The sequence below is a fragment of the Schistocerca gregaria genome, unplaced genomic scaffold (assembly GCF_023897955.1).
Source record: "Schistocerca gregaria isolate iqSchGreg1 unplaced genomic scaffold, iqSchGreg1.2 ptg000691l, whole genome shotgun sequence".
Classification (NCBI taxonomy): Eukaryota; Metazoa; Arthropoda; class Insecta; order Orthoptera; family Acrididae; genus Schistocerca; species Schistocerca gregaria.
The window spans coordinates 508,592-529,059 of NW_026062071.1; the positions used below are offsets into that span (position 1 = coordinate 508,592).

Sequence of the window (20,468 nt, forward strand, 5' to 3'; positions counted from 1 at the left end):
GAAATTTGTGGTTTGGTACAATTTTAAGTTTGCTTGCTTAAGAAATAAACACTTAGGTCTGTTTGTATCGCTCTATTATACTATGATACTGAATATGTTGAAGTCAATGCTGTCTAATTTCGATATGGATCCAGTAGTCAAGCTGCCAGCACAAAAGCTCGCTATAATTCAACACAAGCCATTAGAGGCGCCTGATTTGTCGAAAATTAGGTCGTTGGCCTCGCCTGGAGAGAATCTAGACATGGCCCAGTTCGATGGACAGAGATATGTGCAGCCATGGAAGAAAACAAGGTACTATCAAAATTCAAGTGTTGTTTAGGCGTGTGATAGACGAAAAATTACAATCGTACGCCATAGAGCGCTGTAAACAACAGAAAGATATTCACCTTGTCGAGAAAAACAGAAAGGGCATTGAATTTCTGGATGTATTCAAATTATTGATCGTTTCACTGGGCGCCAAAGCGCCTTCCAAGAAAGAAGTTAGTTCTGTACGAAATTTTTGTGTATGTATCATGTACGTGTGTGTGCAATATAGCTAGACTTTTCTAAGATGCTGAGTTGCAAAATGAATTGGCAATTGATCAAATCCCCTCCCGATTCCGGTGGGACACAAGTGACGTGGATGGGCCATGCTTGCTTCCTCATTCAGATAGACAATATTAAAATCCTCACTGATCCCGTATGGAGCAAACGTTGCTCTCCTTCCAAGTTCTTAGGACCGAAAAGGTTTTGTCAGGCCCCGTGTCGTATAGAAGAGTTACCGCCAATTGACGTGGTTGTCATATCTCACAACCACTATGACCACTTGGATGAGTACACCATTAAAAAGCTGGGCAATGCCCCGATTTACGTTGTGCCTTTAGGGAATGGAAAGACGTTGCGTTCCATGTGTGTCAACGCCGGTCGTATCGTAGAGCTCGACTGGTGGCAAGAGTGTTCAATTACGCCGAAGGTAAGTTTGGTCTGTCTGCCGGCGAAGCACTGGTCGAAAAGGGGACTTTTGGATAACAACAAGGCCCTTTGGTCGAGTTGGGGCATATTAGGAAGCTCAGTGAAGGTGTATTTCTCTGGAGATAGTGGATACTGCAGCGCGTTCAAAAGCATCGGGGAAAAGCTAGGTCCATTCGACTTGGCGTTGATTGGAATTGGCGCCTATTCACCAGACAGTCTAAGAGAGTTTCACATGTCTCCAGAAGATTCTGTCATGGTACATCTGGACGTGAAGAGTAAAAAAAGCATTGCTATGCATTGGGGGACATGGAAGCTGAGTCTGGAACATGTATTTGATCCACCAAGAGAGTTAAAACGACAATTGAAAATGCGCATGTTAGACCCTGACAGCTTCATTTCCATTCGATGCGGCGAAACCCAACAAGTTCTAGGTGCAATTCAAGACCAGGAAGAAGAAGAGGTCTTACTCGAGTCAAATACATAAAAAAAATGCTATTTTTTGTACCACTTTTTCTTGAGGGAGCATTCTTTTTTTTCGCAATTTTTGCTCTCATTTGCGTTAGACGTCCTTTTCTTCGATCAGTTGTTTGACCACTTCGGACAGATGGGGATCGTTTCGAACTGCGTCTGTAAACGTCCTTAGTGCTTGACCAGAATTGCCTATCTGTCGCTGCACATCAGCCTTAGACGCCAACAAAATAGGATTCCTTGGGTCGGTTTTCAACGCTAAGTCATAAGCCTCAATGGCCAAGTTGTGATCGCCTCGCCTTGACAACATTCTGCCCTTGTGCAGGAGAGCCGCCGTGTTTTCGGGGGATTCCAATAAAATCAATTCGATGTGCATGAGAGCCTCGCTAACCTTTTCCAACTTCTCTAGCGAGAGCGCCTTAGTCAAGACTAAATCCTGATGAATGATATCTTTGTCCATGGCCTGATCGCACGTAGCTAAAGCCAGCAACGGATACCCTCTTTCTAACAGACAGGTAGCCTTGGTCGAATAGGCCTGCATAAGAGATGGATCCAACTCAATAGCCTTATCGCACTTCTTCAAGGCGGCAGAAATGTCTGGAGTCGGCATCTTCAGCTCCATCTGCGCCTCTACTACACACATTCTGGCATAAACTTCCGGAGAAGACTTCTTTTCGCGAGACATTCGACGAATGAGCATCACCGCTTCTCTCTCCTTCTCCTGGGCCATCAAGCACGTCACCAGTCGATCAACCGTCGCCAGACATTTCGGATCCAACTCCAGCTGCTCTCTCAAGACTAGCTCTGCCTCGGCAAACTTCCGCAGTGAAATCAAAGAACAACTCTTGACCTCGAGAATCTTTACAGTCGCCTTCAACGACAGCTCGCCCAACGCCTTCAACGCGAGCAACGCCGCCTCAGCCTCCAAAACGGCCTCCTGCCACCTCCTCAATGCAAATAATGCCGACATTCTCAAAACCCGAAACTCGTGGTCGTAATTCAAGTGCATGGACTTGTGCTCGGGCGTATCTGTCCCTTCTCTCAAAAACCGATCGCACGCTCGAACGCATTCGCTAACCTTGTTTAGCTTGAATAACAAAGCCGCCTGGTTGAACCCCACCTCCAGATCAAGCTCGTTCTCGGGTTTCAACGCCAATGCGTTCGTGTAACAACGCAGCGCTTCTATATCAATCTTCGGATTTCCATCAGATAAAAAATTCAGTGCCGCTCCCTTAATGCAATAGGCATCTCGGTCCTTCTCTGCGCTCAACGTGCCCTCAGCCACCTTTATAGCCTCCGTGTACCTTCCCAAACGAATCAACGCGGCCGCCTTGAAATTATTCAAAACGCTCTCAAACCTCTCAAATCCCTCAAACCTCAACTCTACATTCTGAAGAGCTAATTCTCTCCTGACGTCAACCAAACCCTCGCACGCGTCGACGACCTCTTGATACTCGCTCCGATCCCAAGCATTCAACACGTCGCGAACTCTTTGTGCGCGTAGCCCGGACATCGCCCCCAACCCCCGGCTCGCGCCTTCCTTCCCTCTCAAAATATGGCTCTTGATTCGGTTTTCGTAGTCGAATGCGCCAGTGGAATACAGGTGAAACCAAAACCTCGAGCCAAGAAAAAGCGGTACGGCCTTATCGCCGCACACGTGCCCACTCCCTCTGACATTTCTGCAAGATATGAGAAACCATGTTCGCTCACGTAATAGATGCTCCTCAAAGCGTACCTCAGCAAGGAACGAGGCCCGCGTTGATAAAACCGCGCACCCATCGCACAGCCATAAAGCATTTTAAAAAAAAGCACAACCGCACACACATTTCGCCCACGTAAAAAAAAATAAAACCGAACAAACTTGTTTATTAGCTGGATTCTCGCCCTTCACGCAGTTTTTCATGTGCCACAGATGCAGGCGTCTTTCTTTCCGCAAAACCGACAGGTACATCCATCTGCCGTGCTCCAGCAGTGAGTTTCCTGCCGACCCCTCGCCCAAAGACCCGGTACAAACGAAATAAGCCGTCAGCGAGTGATTTTGTGTTGCGACTTACTGTACGCTCGAAACACGTGTGACGACTCCTTCTGCATCGTACCATTCTGCCATTCGAAATCCGCCGGCCCCTCTCAGAACGTTCGAGCCACCCAACCCAGTCTAAAGCGACGGCAGTCTGTTTCTGACGGCGCACCAATTTCTCGGGAACGCACAGCTACAGCCGCATACTGCCACCACCCAATCCTTTGTTACCTCGTGATGCCTCTATCACCAAGGAACCCACGCAAAGAGGGTAGAATGGATAACAGAGGCCCAGAGCCGCGCGGACATACTGCGGGATGAGGAACTGCTGTTTTCTTCGTGCTGACTCCCCCCCACACGCGAACGTCGCCCCTCTTCGAACTGTCAATCCTTTCTCTTTCCCCTAGTTACCCAGATTACTGCGGCTCATCCTTTTCATTTTCGTCATATGGGAACAGTCCACCCTGCGTCTGATATTTTTCGTATATGATGTGCAAGAGCGCAACGCAGAGGTCGTCATTCTCTAGAATGTCAACCGGAGTAACGTCTGAAATGAAAATGCCGAAGTAGGCCAACAAATTCAACACCATGTTCAAATTGTCTAGCTTGAATATGACATTTTCGCAGTTTTTGTGCCATCCTTTGAGCCTTGTTCTGCTTAGGTTTTCTATCAATAAAAAAAAAATGACCCCACTCTTCAGATCTTTTGCGCTGTTGAGCTCGACATTTTGGTCAATCTTTTTCCTTGCCCACTCGAGCAACAACGCGATGTTCTTCTGGCTTGTCTCTTCCCTGTTAGATTTCAAAGTTTGTAGCTCGTTCTTGAGCGAAGAATCGTGCTTCACAACCTTGTCGCACGCAGAGAATGTCACCGCAGGAAAAGTGAAGTCCTTTTCCAACTCCTCCTTCTTTGCGAAAAGAAGTTTGTACTTCTCATTCGCCTTATTCTTCCAACTGCTGTACAGAATTGCAGGATTCTTGTCGAGCCTGGAAACTGCTTTCAAGTAAGTTGACACAGACAAGGATAAATACAAAGATGAAAAATACTGAACATACTTCGGGTGTTGCTGGTCAGAACCACAACATCATACAGGTCAAAATCTTCGGATTTGATGCGACTTTTTCTGCAGAGCATAAATTTGAGCGCGCTCGGTGTGTGTGAGTTCGACAGAATCAGACATCTCGTACTCCCATCCGACAGGAACACTTTAATGATGCTCTAGAACGAAACATAGATTAGTTCTCTCGAGAATGCAGGTTCGCTGAAAAGCGGGGTAAAACCTGAGACACGGGACGTGCGGCATACGGCACAAAATTCTGGGAGCCAACAGAAGATAAACAGATGTTTCGTCATCTGGGTGGCCCTGCAAATTTGTCTTGTGCTCACGAGAATTGATAGAACATCGTGACTCATATTCATAATTCGCTCTACACAACCCGTACCTTGGTCCTTATGTACGACATCTTGCACACCTCGGACGAAATTAATGGACCACAAATACTTAGGCGTTGATGAGGGCAACCGAAGTAAATGTTTTGCTAGTCTAAATTTAATTTCTAAAAACAGCCGAATCGCATTTTTAACAATGCCCCGAAGCATGGCGAGGAACAGTCAGACCTCTAGAGGGTATCTTCCATCTCAAGACCTTCCTGATAGCAAATTCAAATGAGGCGTGATGTATATGTATGCACGGAGAAGCGCAATTTTGTTCAGCAAAGACAATGGTGCATTGTTCTCGCAATCCAGAACGTTGTACCCCCTTGGCGCGGAGAAGGTCCAGGTTCTGATGCATGGCAAAATATGCACCTTGAACCTCGTGCATCGCGCCAAGACATGATGATACCTCCGGATATGTGCCCTACCTCAGAACCAGTATGTGTCTGGATGTCGAACTAATAAAAGGGAGAACATTGTTCACTTCCACGTTTCTGTTTAATTCCGCTCTTAAACAGGACTTGGGGCTCGCATGTCTTTTATCGTTATAAACCCGTCGTAAATTCGGCTTCAAAAAACCTTCGGTGATGGCGGACACGACTTGAAAAGCAAAGCGACCTCGAAGCACGTGCAACCCCGTCGGCAATCAATCACACGACCATGCGCTCGCAGGATTGCAGTATATGCAGAATGCCTGATTGTACGAATTGCCAATCGCAGGGAGCATGGCCGCGACCGGGCAGCATCCGTCCAACACGCTCACTGTTTTTTTTTTTTTATCTACTCGTCTAGAACAAGAACTCGCTTTCTTTGCTGCTCATGTATGGTTGACGAAGCAGAACTCAACGAGCAGCTACCGTCGCCGGACTCTACTTCCAAGAAAGACCTCTTCACACCATGGCGAGATTTGTCAGCTGCGCTCGAGCCCTGATGCGCATCGACCGATTCTGCCGCGTCTGTCGAGGTGTCCCCCTTCTCGAGGCTCGAGTCTTGCTCAGCATTGCTATCCGTGACATCGTCTGACAACTCCTCTTCACCACTGCTTATTTCTTCGTCGCTTTCAAAACTGCACACATCGCCATATATGGAAGCCATTTTGACATCAACGTTCTCTTTCGTGAGCCTCAGATGGTTTCCCAACCCCTTCTCTGCAGCTTGAGTCAACTCCTCTCGGGCCGTTTTCTGTAGCCTGGCCAGTTTTTCTTGCCTGGCTCGTTTTTTCGCATTGAGCAGTTGCTTCTTCGAAAGTTCCTCTTCACTCTTGTCTTGCTCCTCCCTCGCGCTCCTGTTGTTGGATAACTCGCTTTGACTCTGCCACCTCTCTTCCAGCGTCTGCTGTATTTGTCTTATCATCGCCGTGTCACAAATCCTCTGGCCCTCGAGGTCGCGAAAAAAGTCGGTGTTGGCAGGTCCTCTGCGAGCGGTACCACCCCCGCCGCGTAGCAGCGTCCCATATCCCCCCTTGCCGCCCCTCAGACGCGATAGGAGGCTCACACGATAATTTCCAGAGCAGGAACGTCCGAGGGTAGGTAGCTGCGAAGAAAGACGAATGTCATGCACAGGAACACCCTCTAGCCCCGAGAGCTTGTTCAGTAGCCATCCCGAGACGTCCAACGAGTAAAGCTCATCGTCTTCAGAAGGGGACTGAATACACCAGATCTTGTTCAGGCCAACAACGATAAATTGAGCCATCACGAGTTTGAGCAGTCTGAATAATTTTGAAGAAGTAGATATATTTTACATACAAACTTCATTTATCAAATCTGGTACACACAGTTTTGGTCGGATGATAGCCCGTAAGTGCTTGGGGTTGTGCCGTCACTCTGCGCCATCGGGGCGGGGGAAGCTCTGCGCCAGGACCTATTCTACCTCAGCTAAACGCCATCCCGTGCACCCTGAACACCTTTGCGAGAGCGTCTGGTCTCGAGTCCCAAAAGGCCCCATGGACCCCATTCTGGGCGTAACCGTTAAGTTTCTTGCAGATTCCGCGCCAAATAAGCTAAATCTTGGGGTCGGCACTTACAGGGATGAGAACGGCCATTCTTACGTCTTGCCGTGCGTTCGAGAGGTACAGACACACACAGTCTCATAGGTGTTTTTTGTCGAGATGCGAGACAGGGCGTCTCTTTCTCTTCCTATAGTAGTTGCATCGCAGTGTGCAGAGGGAACGTTATGCACGCACCTGCTTCAAAGATACTGAATGTTTTTAAATCAAGGCCGAGGCAAGACTTCACCAACAAGACATAGACCATGAGTACACCTGCATTGGCGGCGCCGAACGTTTTAACAATTTGGCCGCAAGCCTGGCCTTCGGCGAAACATCACCTCTTATTTTAAACCGGCAGGTTCGTCTGAACAAGATGGATGTATTTGACAAAATTTTCTTTTTTCTGACCAAAAATACGGACGTACCAGATTGCCACGGTACAAACCCTGTCTGGAACAGGTGCTCTACACATAGGCGCCGATTTCTTAAAATCTTGGCTACCCAATCTGAGATACATACATTATTCAACTCCGACGTGGGGAAATCATATTCCCATCTGCCTCGGCTCTCAACTCGAACCCAAAAGATACAGGTATTACGACAGCGTCAATATCGCGATAGAGGAAGATAACATGCTGGAGGATCTGAATGACGCACCCAGTTCCTCAGTTATTATGCTACAAGTTAGTGCGCATAACCCAACTGGAATTGATCCCTCTCGCGAATTGTGGAAGAAAATTTCCGAAGTCTGCAAAACGAAAAAACATTTGGTCTTCTTTGACCTGGCCTATCAAGGATTCGCGACGGGCAACACCGACAACGATGCCTGGCCAATCCGCTACTTCGTTGAACAAGGGCATTTGCCTCTGGTTTCTCAGAGCTTCGCAAAGAACTTTGGTTTGTACGGACAACGCGTCGGTGCTCTCCACGTCGCCACTGCGAATCCAACCGAAGCTGAGAGCGTGAAATCACAACTCGAACTCATCATTCGACCTCAGTACTCTAGCCCGCCAATTCATGGTGCGAGAATCGTTTCGACAATTCTAGGAGACCCAGTATTAAAAAACATGTGGAAAAAAGACGTTCGACATATGGCTGACCAAATCAAAAACATAAGACAACTATTCGTCTCTCAGTTGAAACAGGCTGGTTCAACTCGCGACTGGTCGCACATCACAAAACAAATTGGTATGTTCTGCTACACCGGCCTAAAAGAAGAGGAGTGCAGGGATTTGGCAGAGCTATATCATATCTATATGACCCTTGATGGACGTGCGTCAATACCGGGAATCAGCAAGAATACGGTGGGCTATCTCGCCGATTCTATTGCAAAGGTGACACACTATCAATAAAGCTTGGCTTTTTTTTTCAAGAAACTAGTATTTCTTGACGGTTAACCCAAAATTTCCGTACATATTTTATTTTTACTCTCTAAAAAAGACTGTTTATCCTTTTCCAAAGTGTCGTCAGTCGTCACGTCGTGTCCCTCTGACCTTAACACCTGTATGCGAATTTTAGAATGCCTATTCAAAAATTTGTCTCCATGAAACATAAAATCATGATATTCCAGATGGGTCTTGTCGATGCCTCTTCGAAGCCCTCTCCCGACTTTCTGAATGAGCAAATTCGCATCTTTCCCACCGCACGTGTTCACCAAGTGGTGGCAAAGGACGTCGAGTCCGTAAAATCCAATCGCACTCATGATCGCGACCACCTTCTCGCTCGCCGAGTGCCTCAGCTGAGACAGCACATACTCCCTTGTTTTATAGTTGTCTTCACCTCTGACCCAATAGGCTTCCGGCAGAAGCTCCTTAAGGCGATCTCCATGACTCAGACGCCTGACCAAAATCAAAATTCTTCCTTTGGGGATGTTCTGAACAATCTCAACAACCTTTCTGTGAAGGTTCATGTTCTCCACAATCCCGTTGTTGTCAGATTGTAGATAGGTCTCTCCAACCAGACTACCATCAGCAGGCGGCGGAACCTGTATCCTGTAGAAATGAGCGTGGCACGAAGACAGGATATTCTTTTCCTTAAGATATTCAATGCTCACATCACATAGCTGAGGACCAATCAGTCCAATAAGCTTAAGATTGTGAATCTGATCTTCATTAAAGGGTGTCGCAGAAAATCCAAGTTTGTATACGCAATTATCGAATAACTTGAGGATCTTTTCACCTTCTTTGCTAGCCCACTCATGAACCTCGTCTACCAGCAAAATTCGAGTTCTGGAAATGAGAGGTTCCAGCTTAAGAACAGATTGCGCTGTAGCACACGTGATCAGATCGGGCTTCACATTATTCATATACACAATTCCAACATTTTCTAATCCGTACTTCTCAAAAGCAGCCTTCGTTTGATCTATGATGCTCTTACTACGACACAACATGATGGCAGGATACTTCTGCGAAAAAGCCTTCAAAATAGCCGTGAAAATCGCCGTCTTGCCGCCTCCTGTCGCGCATTTGATAATCCCACGCTTTTCTTCCAACGCCAGGTTAGCCACATCAACTTGATAATCGTGGAGATTCACCGCCTCTCCAAGAATTTCGCTATCTACTATTCCATGCTCCAACTTTTGATGATAGACAACTCGTCGGTCATCCCTGACCACTTCGACATTCATGAGCTCCAACTTAAAAAAAAATACCAGACTTGGTTAAAAAACTCGCCTGTGAGAAAAAAATGCGGGCAACACGCCAAACTGGCGCGCTCGCATGCAACAGAGACGCTTCACTGTCCCTCAAAATACCCTATCAGCTATCTCTTCAACCAGGCCAGTCATGAAACGACCCTTTTCCGAAATAAAACTCGTAGGTGCAACGTAAAAAAACTTGTTGCTTCGAGATTGTGCCCTGGCCCTAGAAAACCAAAACGCCTTCGATACAAATTGAAATTGCTGGCGCAATGCCTTAATAATCTCGGGCCTATCAGTAACAATGTAGCTGCATTGATCTCCTATCTTGAGGTTCACTACATGCCTCGAAGCACCCTCAAAAAAAAACTTTTTAGCGTATGACCTGCCAAATGTACGCCACAAATATTTCGTCCGCAAAAAACCCTTCGAACATCTGGTTTCGCTTGTGAGATTCACAACAATTCCTCCTCTCAAAATCCCTCCCCATAGATGTCGTCCGCGCGATAACATGACAAGAGATGTGTATATTTAAAACTGTTCAACGCTAAAAAAAAAAAAAAGTACCCCGCGATTGTGACACGCATCATCTGACACACCATCTTATCAAGGGACTTTCTTCCTCTGCTAGCGTGCTGCTCAGTGAGGGCTCGCAACAGCGTACGCCATTCTCAGAAGGGTTCCCCTAAAGTGTGTATGCGGTGTTGCCGCCTGAGGCCTAAATCAAAAGCACATCGGCGGCACATCAAAACAAAATTCTCACTATAGCAGACGCAAGCGGTGCATGGACTACGCAGTTTAAATAAATTCAGCGCAAGAGAGAGCAACTGAGCTAAATTTGCATAACAGTCGGTTCTAACTGAGCCTAACATGTACGACTTTTTTCTAAAAGTACAAATTATTTTGTGGATGTATGTAAAAAACGGCTCCTTAAGAAAATTGCAGTTCGAAGGCAATAGAAGAGTGCGTGATCCCCTTGCCCTCCCTAGAAGGCAAGCATCTTTTTGACTTCCAAATGGCCATATTCAGACTAGTATTGGACGAAACATGCCTAAAATAGGTGATAGACAGGGCTAATAATTGAAGAAGTCGTTGGACTTGAGAGAACAAGACAGCTTGGATGTGTGCATTCTGGAAGAGGCTTTTATGTTAATTCCTTCACACATTTGAGCGCCGAGGGTGGTCATGAGGGACGATGATCCTCCCCCTGGGAATATGCCGAAGATCCTTCTACCGTATACGCAATCGCCCAGCCGATAGTTCGGACATGTTCTGGCTCACGAAGGGGACCGACTGCCATATTTCAAAATGCGGACGGTGAAGCGCTTTTCCCGCTATTTTAACATTTGTCGCGGAGACATCACGTCAGTAGTGAGGAGATGCCAGCACTAGAAGGGATGCCATATGTTTCTTGATTTTGTTAAGTGTGTCTAATCCAATGAATGAAACCACCAATGAACATTTCTCCGAGCTCTCGGAAATGCCCTTCCAAGCATTTGGTTGCGCCGATTACTACTATTGACTTTGAGCGATGGGAGCGACAAAGAAAACTCTATCGATGCTCTTGGTTTGTCTTGCATCGTTACCGTTGATGCAAAATGTGTGGAACTCACTGCTACAAAGAAAACCCTGGAGAAGGTGTGTAGTGAATTCCGTATTCGCCCATCTGAAGGTGGGAAGTCCCTCTTGTAAGAAACAATGTCTCATTACCGTACAGACTCGTTAAAGCACATTTCAAATATGTACTTGTACGATAGCTATGTTTTTGCGCGCTCTGTATTAATATAGTATACGAATTTTTGCGGGGTCGTTTTCTATACACAGAGTTTCGTATTGATTGTTTTATTAAAACTTCCCGAATGCATTTGGCGACGTTTTCGCATGTATATACTGTTCTGGTTTCGACATTAAACGCTGTGAGAGAGCCATTGCATATCTTGCATATCTTTTTTTGCTGTGAGAGAAGCATTCACTCTGAGAAAGGGTCTCATGTTTCCACTGCCGTTAGTCCGTATAGACAACGTTTGCGCAGAGAAGGGACTGATGTACAAGAGTGAGCTGTTCTGATACCGCTGGAGACGAATTCTTCGTTTTCTCTGATCTTATTTTATGCATGTCTTGTGTGTGTATACGGCAAAAAAGCTTTTGTCTAGTTTCTTAAGGGCATAATTTTTCTCGAACACGCACGTTTCATATAGTCCTTGACTAGACTTGTTATGTCTCAATCTTATATAGGCTCTCGCTTCTCGCTTACGGACACAAATGAGATGCGCTACGTCGGCACTCTGACAGAAATCAACTCTATAGACTCGACTCTCACATTATCAAATGGTACGAATACACATTTTTTAACCAATGACATGTGATGCAAATAGCAGCTCAATGTCTTTGCGTTCCGAAAATTTGGGTAGTATTTTTATGATAAACTGAATACTTTTGATATCTAGTAATTTCCTATGGAACCGAGGGTCGAAATACAGCAGAGCCCGTATTCCCGAGTAACGAAGTTATACCAGCTTTGAAATTTCATAGGAATTCAATTAAAGGTTTAGTTGTCTTTGATCCGAGTTTTCAACAACCCTCGGCGACACCTGAAGTTCCTTCGCACCCGGATACTAATGGAATTATGGTACGTGTGTGCAGGATTTCTTCTAAATATGCTTTGTGAAATCCTTTATCTGGGAAGAGTATTGCATCTAGAAGAAGATAACACACTTTTGGCCTTGATGGCCTTTTTTTTGTATAGTGAAAATTCTAACTTTTTTCATCTGTAGAATAATGGTTCTTATATACCCCAGAGTTGGGGCAGAAACGACTATAATGCTCCATTCCAGAACATGACACCGCAACAGATTATGCATTATTACCAAGAACTCTGCGCTTATCAACAATATATCACAAATCAATTGCATCAACTTCAGCGGGCATCTCTTTACAGCACCGGGAATATGCTACCCATGCAAGGTGTACAGAACTTTGATACTATGATGAACATGAGCTACCAGCATCGTGCTACATCAGAACTTCAAAATGGAGATAGTGGGAACACGAATATCTCTTCTTCGTTTATGTCTCTCTCTTCTTCTGCTGCTGAGCCTTCTTCTACGACCCAGGATAACTCATTTTCTAACTCTTCTCGAGGTTTTTCTGGAGATCCTGAGTATTTCAACCATTCCTTGCTCTCTCCTGTGACTGCGGCCACACCTTCTTCGACTTTGCATGCAGACAATTTGTCTAGTGAAAAAACTAGCGACGCACCTCAGGCACCACAACAAGACGCTTCATTCCGACGCGTCGGTTCTACGCCATCCGGGTCCAACTCGACAACACCTGCCAAGAACAATACACAATCTTCTGCGTACACGTCGCATCGAACAGAATATTCGAACAAAAAGCACAATACCTCAAATATTTGGACCACTCCCTCATCTAACGCTTCTTCTAAGAAAGGCACTTCTTATCACGGCCAGAACCATGCAGCCGCTGGAAATAGCAACAACGGCTATTCTAAGGCAGACCATGGCGGTGAAGCTATGGCGAAGACCAACCACAGCCACCAAAATGTAAAAAGCTCTCAGGGAGGACAACATGGTGGCAACTATCAGAATCGTTTCAACAATAACAATAACAATCAAGATGGCGGTCGGTCTTACACTCCCTCCGATCAAAATTCCAACCGTCATCAAAAACCCCCTCGCGATCGTCACGGGTATTCTTCGAACTTCAATGCCGGAAATGGTCGACATCACACGGGTCAATTCAAACCCTCCAACAACACTAAGCGCATCAATGTGGATGAATTCAACTTTGATGAAAATAACAAAAAATTCGACAAGTTAAGTGTTATGGAGGAACTTTTTAAAGAAAACCTAACATTGAATCCGAAACCCTCTGAGCCTGAGGACAAATTCTTCGACTCTTTCTCTATTACCTCATCTTTTAATCAAAAGGACAAAAATTCTGTCTATAATGAAAAACAAACCAATCGCCAAACTTTTGGAGTTGCATCTCTGTACCCTGCTCATCATGGTGGCAATCAAAACGGAAATTACAATCGCGGTGATGGTGCGGAGTCTGGAAACAACACACATCGTGGTAACAAGTATCGAGGTAGTTCCAACAATCACGCTTATTCAGGAAATTCCAGTGAAACAGAAAACTCAAACCGTCATCACGCATCTAACCATCACATCAATGGCCACACTCATGGAAATCGAACCACTCAAGACGACAAGGGGCGTCTCTTCCGTGCAAAAATCATGCCTATCAATGCATAAGTCAAGAATCTCTCCTGAAATATCAATGGCTCATTACAACACTCCCCCTCTTCTAGAGTGTGTCTTGTTTATAGAGAGAAAAGCTGGTTTCGAGAGAGAAAATTGTTTTCTCTCTCAGCTTGCGCGCAAAAAATCAGTTTTTTTGCGGGTTTCATACAAGACAACGACCGAGGCACACACAATCGTAAATCCCCCATCTAAAAAGAATTTTTTTAAGAGGCGAATATTGCATTCTTTGTCAACCGCCTACTTTTGCTGCAAGACCTTTGCGAAGCTCTCCTATGTATAAGTTTCACACATCTAAATTTAAGCTAATTGATCACTTGAAGAGTTCGTTCTGCATGTCTTTTGATTTTTTTTCTTTCTTTCTGCTGACGTGCGCATTTCTCGAAGAAAGTGGCGTTATTACCTCTTTCGATGTCGAGAGGGCTATGAATGCAGTAGACAGAAAATACTATTGTCCTACAACACCATATGCCGATAGTCCTGTCTATATAGGTATCGAAAATTCTTGCATACAAGCGAAGCAGTTGGCCTTTTACTGACAAGCAGTTTTTGCTTCTTGTCCAACCTTTCTATGGTCTATTTACATATTTACACACGCGAGACAGATAACTCTACGATTTCTGCCCCTCATATGGTACATTAATGATCTTTTTTTTTTCCTATTTAATTCTCTGACATATATGCGTCTAGCACGCTTATTGTTTAGAGGTGCTCAAGGATAAACTGGTGAAATCCAACGCGAGGGCGCTAGACATAGGATGTGGGAGCGGATATCTCACGGCATGCATGGCCTATTTGATGCAACAGTCAAATAAGGGTGGCATTACTTATGGAATCGACCATATTCCTGAACTTGTTGATTTGTCTATTTCAAACATTAAGAAGGGTAATCCAGACATTCTGGATTCATATGCATTTTTGCAAGGTACGTTTCATTGCAATCTAAAAAAAAACAAATTATAGTAACAATTATTTTTCAGTCGGAGATGGGTATAAGGGGCTCCCGAACGAGCAGTTGTTTGATTGTATACATATCGGTGCAGCAGTCAAATCAGTCCCGCAATGCTTGGTTGATCAACTGGCTCCAGATGGAAAAATGGTCATTCCTATAGAAGATCCAAGCACACAGGACCAGTGGCTCACTCTTGTGCAAAAAGGTACATTTTTTTGACAGTTATTGAGAAAACGACATGTCGTTCTGACTTTTAAAAAAAAAAGAGCCAGATGGCGCACTTTCGCACCAGAAACTGCTTCCTGTTCGATATGTACCCTTGATTAAAAAGGAAGAGGTATAGTTTGTTCCTTTTTATTTCATTATAGGGGTGGTAAAGGTCACGAGTCACGGATCTGTACTTTTTTTTTTCGTATCTCTGATTTTTTTTACGTTTGCGAGATGGTCTCTCCACTTGCCGCGTTTGTTCCTAACGGAGGAGTTTCGATCGAGGTTCGCCGATTCGGCTTTGCAAATATTTTCGGCGAATCTTCGTTCGTTCTGGACGTGTATTCGAGAGCATTCCAGCCTCGTCGGAATGGCTGGGTGTTACGTCCTTATTCGGAAAAGGTGGAGGCATTATTATGGTACTTACGTGACGCGTCCAAGGTGGTCGCGAGGGAAGCATTATGGGTTCGTCACGGCGTGCGTGTCAAGGAGTGGGAGGTAGTTGGAGGGAACGAGGTGCGGGGCACGCTTCACGGCTTCGTTGAGGTGTTCTATCGCAGTTCTTTTTAGTTTTCGATCGTTGAGGGCCAAAAGATGGACAGCGTATGAAAGATGAGCGTTTGCATCGTCAGGGGATAATGTTAGGTATTTAGACATATTTTTTAGCGCTTGACCAGTGCGTCCAGATGAAAAGTGTATGCTACTGAGGTGGTAATAGGGAGGGGCATAATTTGGGTCCAGATGTATGATGTGTCGATAGACTGCTTCGGCTTCTCGATATCTGTTCAATTTGGACAGACAGATGCCGATGTGGAGATGCGCATTGAGATCGCGTGGATCTAACTGTGTGATTTTTTTGTAAGATTTTTGAGCGTGTTCGTATTTTTGTTGGGTGAAGTAAGTGTGCGCAAGCAGGTCCCACGCGGGCTTCAGAAGTGGCTGGATTTCTGTTGCTTTGACGAGGTGCTCGACGACCTTGTCAGACATGTTTTCTTTGACAAGCAGGTTTTTAGCAAGAGAGAAATGGACGTCGGCGATAGGATGAATTTCGCTCAAAATGCCGTAGTGTTTAAGAGCAGAATCAACGTCTCCGAGTGCTTCGAATAGTTTCGCCAGGTTATAGTGCGCAGTCACATGGTGGCAGCTATACTTCAGTACAGCAAAATAGACCACTTTCGCTTCTTGGACATAGCCGGCTCCAAATGAGAGCTCGGCGTAATTGATAAGCGTTTGTATCAGTGAGTCGATAGGTGATTTGATATTGTTCAGGAGGAAGTCGAGATCTGCGTCGAACAGTTTGTATTGACCTCTAGGGAGGTGATTTAGACAGCGCAATAGAAGAGTAGGCAATGTTTTCACAAAAGCCTGCAAAGCAGTTTGGAAGTATTCTTTCGAGGAGGAAAGATTGTTCTTGGCTTTTTCTATTTTTCCCAACGCATAGAGTGCGTCAATGCAGTCAGCTTTTGACTTGAGGGCCATCTTGAGATAGGGCGTCGCCTTCTCGTTCAAGGTGAGTTCGTGGAAAATCGTCCCAACCGCAAGGTTGGACTCGAAAGAGTCAGGATCCTGCTTCAGAACGGCCAGATAGCAGTCCACCGCTTCTTCGGCTCGAGAGAGTTTCCGATAAATCCGGGCGAGCTCAAGATGGACGGAACTGTCACTGGGATCCAGCGCCCGCAGGGCCAAATAGTGATTGAGACTGGCTTCATAGCATTGGTTATTCAGTGAAATTTCCGCGAGTTTTCGTCGTGCAATCATAGACGATTCGTTGGTGTCAAGAACGCTCTCAAAGCATTCCGCTGCGGCCGCGATTTGTTGGATTTCCATCAGCACGCATCCGAGTACAAGGAGCGCTTTTTCGTGTCCTGGGAATTTTTCGGTGAACTGGGAGAGAAGGTCTACGGTTTCTCTCCATTGGTTCATTTGTATCAGACATCGTGCCAGTCCGAGCACTGCGTTGTCGTTTTCCGGAATTTTTGCTACAGTTTTACGATAGTGGACGGAAGCAGACGCCCACTGCCCGGCTTGTTCGCGACAGATTGCTAGGTTCATGTGAAGGATAGGATTTGAGTCGTCTAGCTTCAGTGTCTTCTCGATGATGGCGACGGCGCAATCGAATTTCTTTTCCATCATATAAAGACTCGCCAAGTCAGAATAAGCCGGAACGTATAGCGGTGAAATGGATACACATTTTTGGAGATATTCCATCGCTTTCCTAATATTTTTTTGTCGTAGCTCCAGATCGCTCAACAGGCGCCACGCCTCAGAACAGTGAGGGTTGAATTGAAGAGTTTGTTCGAATGCGAGCCTTGCTTTGCTCGATAGGTGCTCAGACTGAGCATAGATGATGCCTACGTTTAGAATGGCAAAGCTAAACATTTCTGATCTGTTTGGTTTCGAATGAGACGGATCGAACATGCTCGACGTGTAGTACTTAAGATACTTGAGCTCTGCAAGGTCGCTCGCACGCGGTGGACCACCGGGATTCGAGGGGTTCGAAGCACATGAGTTTGACTGTTCGTCGAACTTTTCGAAGATTTCTTCGAGACGCCTTTTGGTTTTTGCATCGTTTTCGTGGCGAATCCAAATTTCTAGCGAAACGGTTAGGGGTTTGTCGTTCGAGCGAGACGAAGACCGTAGCGCGCATACCTTTCGCGCGTTGAATTATTTTTTCTTCCTGCGCGTCCTTCTTAGGAGTATGAGTACAACTCTGATCTCAGACTTTTTTTTTTTTTTGAGAATAGAGTGACGTACAATTGTGGTGTACAGACGATGGATAGAAGAGCGCAGACAATTCGTCGGTGGTCTCTCGGTCAAACGGGCGTTTCTCCTGAGTTCCGGACGCCTCTGCGCGCATCTGGCTGACTTGACCACAGCTAGAACGATGGCGCCGCGCAGCATCGCTCGGAAAGAAAGCGATTGGGACGGTCGGCTTCGCTCCGACTTTTTGACGAATGTTCCGTTTTTTTTTTTGGTTAGTTTTTTTTTTTGGGACAGAGTGTTGCGTTGCGGCACGCCTCGTCGCACCGGGGGCGGTGGGATTCAGCCGAGCGAAGTTCGGTTCCCGGTGGGGAGCCCGCGAGCCTCGCCGTGCCCTTTTCGGCCGGAGAAGATGATGCGCAGGAGCGCAGAGGGAGGGATATGTGCGCCGCAACCGGGTGAAAGAGAGCGCAGAAGTCCGTTGGGGTTTTGAAGACTGTTGCTGAGCGCGTGGGGGGGGCACTCTCGACTGTGACGAGGGAGAAAAGTTCGGCGCGAAGAGTCTGGCACTTTGTATTTTTTTTTTTTTTCTTTTTCTTGCGGTTAATGTTCTCTGGGAGTTCGAAGCTTTGAAAAGAATTCCTCCAGGGTGTCTGGTTTGGCTTCTGGCGAGAGGTCGTCCATAGGCGCGCCGAGGTTCAAGGAGCCGTAGACGTTGGTGATTTGCCTGGAGAGTTTAGCATAGTCCTCGCGCCACCCGCCAGAATCGGTGTGCGTTTCGCTGTCGCAGTGCTGCAGACGTTGACATTTGCTCTCGATTTCTTTGCTGAGGGTTTCGATGGCGTCGGGGTGCAGGTCGGTCGCGGAGTGGGGTTCGCCGAACGGCTGCGCCTCCGAGTTCAGACAGGACACGGCGTGAGCGAGTCCCATCAGGGAGCCCATCGCCAGGCCGACGGGGGTCCCTAGGTTCAGGCCGCTCAGGACGCCCTTTCGAAAGAGGGTGTGAGGGGGTATGGTGGGGGAGAGCGTTCGCGCGAGGGGGTGAGTACCTTCTGGCGGGAGGTGTTCGCCGCTTCGTAGATGCCTTCGGCGTAGCCGAGCTGCGTTGGTCGCGAAGGTGTGAGCGCCAAGAAAAAAAAAAAAACAAAGCAAAGCTGTGCACAAAACGAAGACACAACTACGTAAACTATGTACATTATAGAATTGATTGGAGAGTCGGGTCCACTCGCGATTCCTTATATCCAGTTCATGTCTGAGGGGATCGCTGTCCTCGTCGGGGTCGGTGCAGTTTGCGCGGTCGGGGGGGGTGTCGCTGGCCGCGTCCGGGCGGTCTTCCGCGGGCAGGCTGGTGTCGCTCTCAGGAGAGCCGCGCATAGAATGTGAGCGAATTATTTTTTTTTTTTTACGAGTTGTTTCGTTTTCCTCGTTCAGACGCCGTCGGATTTTTTCAGGGTGACGAGCAGGGTGAGGGTGGCGACGGCGGCGATGGTGCCGGCGGCGATGAGCCCCACCTTGAGGTGCGTGGGCGTGGCGTCTCGTCGCTCTTGGGGGGTGATGTGGTACTCGTTCGGGGGGACCCAGGGGTAGGGGTACCTCTGGATGGTGAGGTACCCGGAGAGTTTGGCGTTAGACAGGAGGAGTTTTTGGGGGGGGTACTTGTCGAAGAGGAGGACGGCGTCTTTCAGGAGCTTCTGGTAGGGGACGACGTGAGTGGACGAGAATCTCGAGATGAAGTCGTGGACGTCGGTGAAGTCCCCGCGGACGTTGTACAGTCCGTGAGAGGACATGTACAACATCAGGGAGGCGGAGGCGTAGATGGGCATGAGCGGGTGAGAGGAGAGGAAGAGGTCAAAGAAAGTCGCGGCGGAGTTCAAATCGGGGACGTTGTGACTGAACCAGGTTAGGGTCCAGGGGAGTGCCACGTAGGGGATAAGGCGAGTGCTCTGAACGAATCTGAACAGTCTGGGGTTGGCAATTTTGACCAGGTGCCAAAGAAGGTCGAGTTCTTCCGTGACGTAGTCGATGGAAGATCCCATTTTGTCCTGAAGGTAGGATCGACTGAGTCGCCTCAAGATAGAAAAGCCCAAGTCCTTGCCACACGTGAGCAGCAAGATGGAAGCGATGTCATGAAGTCCCTGATAATAGTGAAGTTGCGGACCTGGCTCGTCTTTCGAGGCTCTAAACAGAGAGCCCAGCATATAGCAAAGTTCCCTTCTGCGGTTCGTCAATTCTTCGTCCTGAATGAACATCCACATGGAGCGGTTCACGTCGCAAATGATCAAGTTCCAATCCTTCACGGGAAGCTTTTTGCGTTCGCCTTCCTCCTCCTCGTCCTTCTCCTCCGGATCCCCCTTCCCATCCAAGACATTGATGAAAGACATGCTCAGGTCGTCCTGGTCAAACACGATCCTCGACGGCGTGTTCAGGCGGCCTCTGTTCTTCATCCCCGCCGACCTGCCCTTTTCTTCCTCCCTCATGAACTGGTCGAGCTTGGCGCTCTCGGTCTCGAGGAGCCGCCTGTCCCGCTCGAGGTCCCTTTCGGTCAGCCCCAGCACCAGCGGCCAGATCCGCTTCCTCTGCGCGTGTCCGTTCAGCCCGCGCGAGCACAGGTATCTGATGTGGTGCAGGTTCTTCTTGGCCTGGAAAAAAAAAAAAAAGTTGTCAGCGAAAAAAAGAACGCGAACGAGCCGCTCGCTCGGCGCTTCCGCCCGCGGCTCAGAAAGAAACGCCCCCGCGAGGGCGGGTGGGATGCCGTACGTCACCCAATGCGAGCGACTCTATATCGGCAGGGGGGGAGTCCATCGAGACTATTCAAGCAGCTAGAATGAAAGAA

At 47.1% G+C, this 20,468-nt stretch overlaps 8 protein-coding genes across 11 annotated transcripts; 3 read left to right on the forward strand and 5 right to left on the reverse strand.

Moving 5' to 3' along the window:
- Positions 1–59: 59 nt before the first annotated feature.
- On the reverse strand, positions 60–3,213 carry LOC126319923 (uncharacterized). The gene is made up of 2 exons (XM_049993627.1): positions 3,155–3,213; positions 60–3,098 (listed from the first exon to the last, which is right to left on the reverse strand). The coding sequence occupies exons 1-2, from the start codon at positions 3,196–3,198 to the stop codon at positions 1,511–1,513; spliced, it is 1,632 nt and encodes a 543-aa protein (XP_049849584.1). The 5' UTR covers positions 3,199–3,213; the 3' UTR covers positions 60–1,510.
- Positions 83–1,435, forward strand: LOC126319928 (N-acyl-phosphatidylethanolamine-hydrolyzing phospholipase D-like). Its single transcript, XM_049993634.1, has 3 exons — positions 83–291; positions 404–488; positions 551–1,435. Exons 1-3 carry the CDS (start codon positions 83–85, stop codon positions 1,433–1,435), a joined length of 1,179 nt encoding a protein of 392 aa, XP_049849591.1.
- Positions 3,214–3,244: 31 nt separating the features above from the next.
- Positions 3,245–6,583, reverse strand: LOC126319941 (replication stress response regulator SDE2-like). 2 transcript variants are annotated; one of them, XM_049993652.1, is made up of 4 exons: positions 4,880–6,583; positions 4,493–4,655; positions 3,516–4,430; positions 3,245–3,399 (listed from the first exon to the last, which is right to left on the reverse strand). In XM_049993652.1, exon 1 carries the CDS (start codon positions 6,561–6,563, stop codon positions 5,652–5,654), a length of 912 nt encoding a protein of 303 aa, XP_049849609.1. In that variant the 5' UTR covers positions 6,564–6,583; the 3' UTR covers positions 3,245–3,399; positions 3,516–4,430; positions 4,493–4,655; positions 4,880–5,651. The 2 variants fall into 2 exon arrangements, with proteins under 2 accessions (XP_049849609.1, XP_049849608.1); XM_049993651.1 differs by having other exon boundaries at positions 3,246–4,423; positions 4,880–6,575.
- Positions 6,584–6,636: 53 nt separating this feature from the next.
- LOC126319940 (aspartate aminotransferase, mitochondrial-like) lies at positions 6,637–8,294 on the forward strand. Its single transcript, XM_049993650.1, has 3 exons — positions 6,637–6,939; positions 7,088–7,216; positions 7,287–8,294. The coding sequence occupies exons 1-3, from the start codon at positions 6,658–6,660 to the stop codon at positions 8,208–8,210; spliced, it is 1,335 nt and encodes a 444-aa protein (XP_049849607.1). The 5' UTR covers positions 6,637–6,657; the 3' UTR covers positions 8,211–8,294.
- Positions 8,252–9,678, reverse strand: LOC126320003 (uncharacterized). The gene is made up of 2 exons (XM_049993740.1): positions 9,611–9,678; positions 8,252–9,493 (listed from the first exon to the last, which is right to left on the reverse strand). The coding sequence occupies exons 1-2, from the start codon at positions 9,641–9,643 to the stop codon at positions 8,252–8,254; spliced, it is 1,275 nt and encodes a 424-aa protein (XP_049849697.1). The 5' UTR covers positions 9,644–9,678.
- Positions 9,679–11,603: 1,925 nt separating this feature from the next.
- On the forward strand, positions 11,604–16,920 carry LOC126319944 (GATA zinc finger domain-containing protein 14-like). The gene is made up of 7 exons (XM_049993657.1): positions 11,604–11,824; positions 11,941–12,122; positions 12,268–14,100; positions 14,164–14,410; positions 14,467–14,701; positions 14,757–14,933; positions 14,995–16,920. Exons 1-3 carry the CDS (start codon positions 11,710–11,712, stop codon positions 13,768–13,770), a joined length of 1,800 nt encoding a protein of 599 aa, XP_049849614.1. The 5' UTR covers positions 11,604–11,709; the 3' UTR covers positions 13,771–14,100; positions 14,164–14,410; positions 14,467–14,701; positions 14,757–14,933; positions 14,995–16,920.
- LOC126319943 (uncharacterized) lies at positions 15,052–17,884 on the reverse strand. 3 transcript variants are annotated; one of them, XM_049993654.1, is made up of 3 exons: positions 17,690–17,878; positions 17,585–17,621; positions 15,052–17,526 (listed from the first exon to the last, which is right to left on the reverse strand). In XM_049993654.1, exons 1-3 carry the CDS (start codon positions 17,834–17,836, stop codon positions 15,395–15,397), a joined length of 2,316 nt encoding a protein of 771 aa, XP_049849611.1. In that variant the 5' UTR covers positions 17,837–17,878; the 3' UTR covers positions 15,052–15,394. The 3 variants fall into 3 exon arrangements, with proteins under 3 accessions (XP_049849611.1, XP_049849610.1, XP_049849612.1); XM_049993653.1 differs by having other exon boundaries at positions 17,585–17,624; XM_049993655.1 differs by lacking the exon at positions 17,585–17,621 and having other exon boundaries at positions 15,395–17,526; positions 17,690–17,884.
- A 929-nt stretch (positions 17,885–18,813) lies between these two features.
- On the reverse strand, positions 18,814–20,462 carry LOC126319945 (TBC1 domain family member 20-like). The gene is made up of 2 exons (XM_049993658.1): positions 20,393–20,462; positions 18,814–20,274 (listed from the first exon to the last, which is right to left on the reverse strand). The coding sequence occupies exons 1-2, from the start codon at positions 20,435–20,437 to the stop codon at positions 19,063–19,065; spliced, it is 1,257 nt and encodes a 418-aa protein (XP_049849615.1). The 5' UTR covers positions 20,438–20,462; the 3' UTR covers positions 18,814–19,062.
- Between the last annotated feature and the right edge of the window lie 6 nt (positions 20,463–20,468).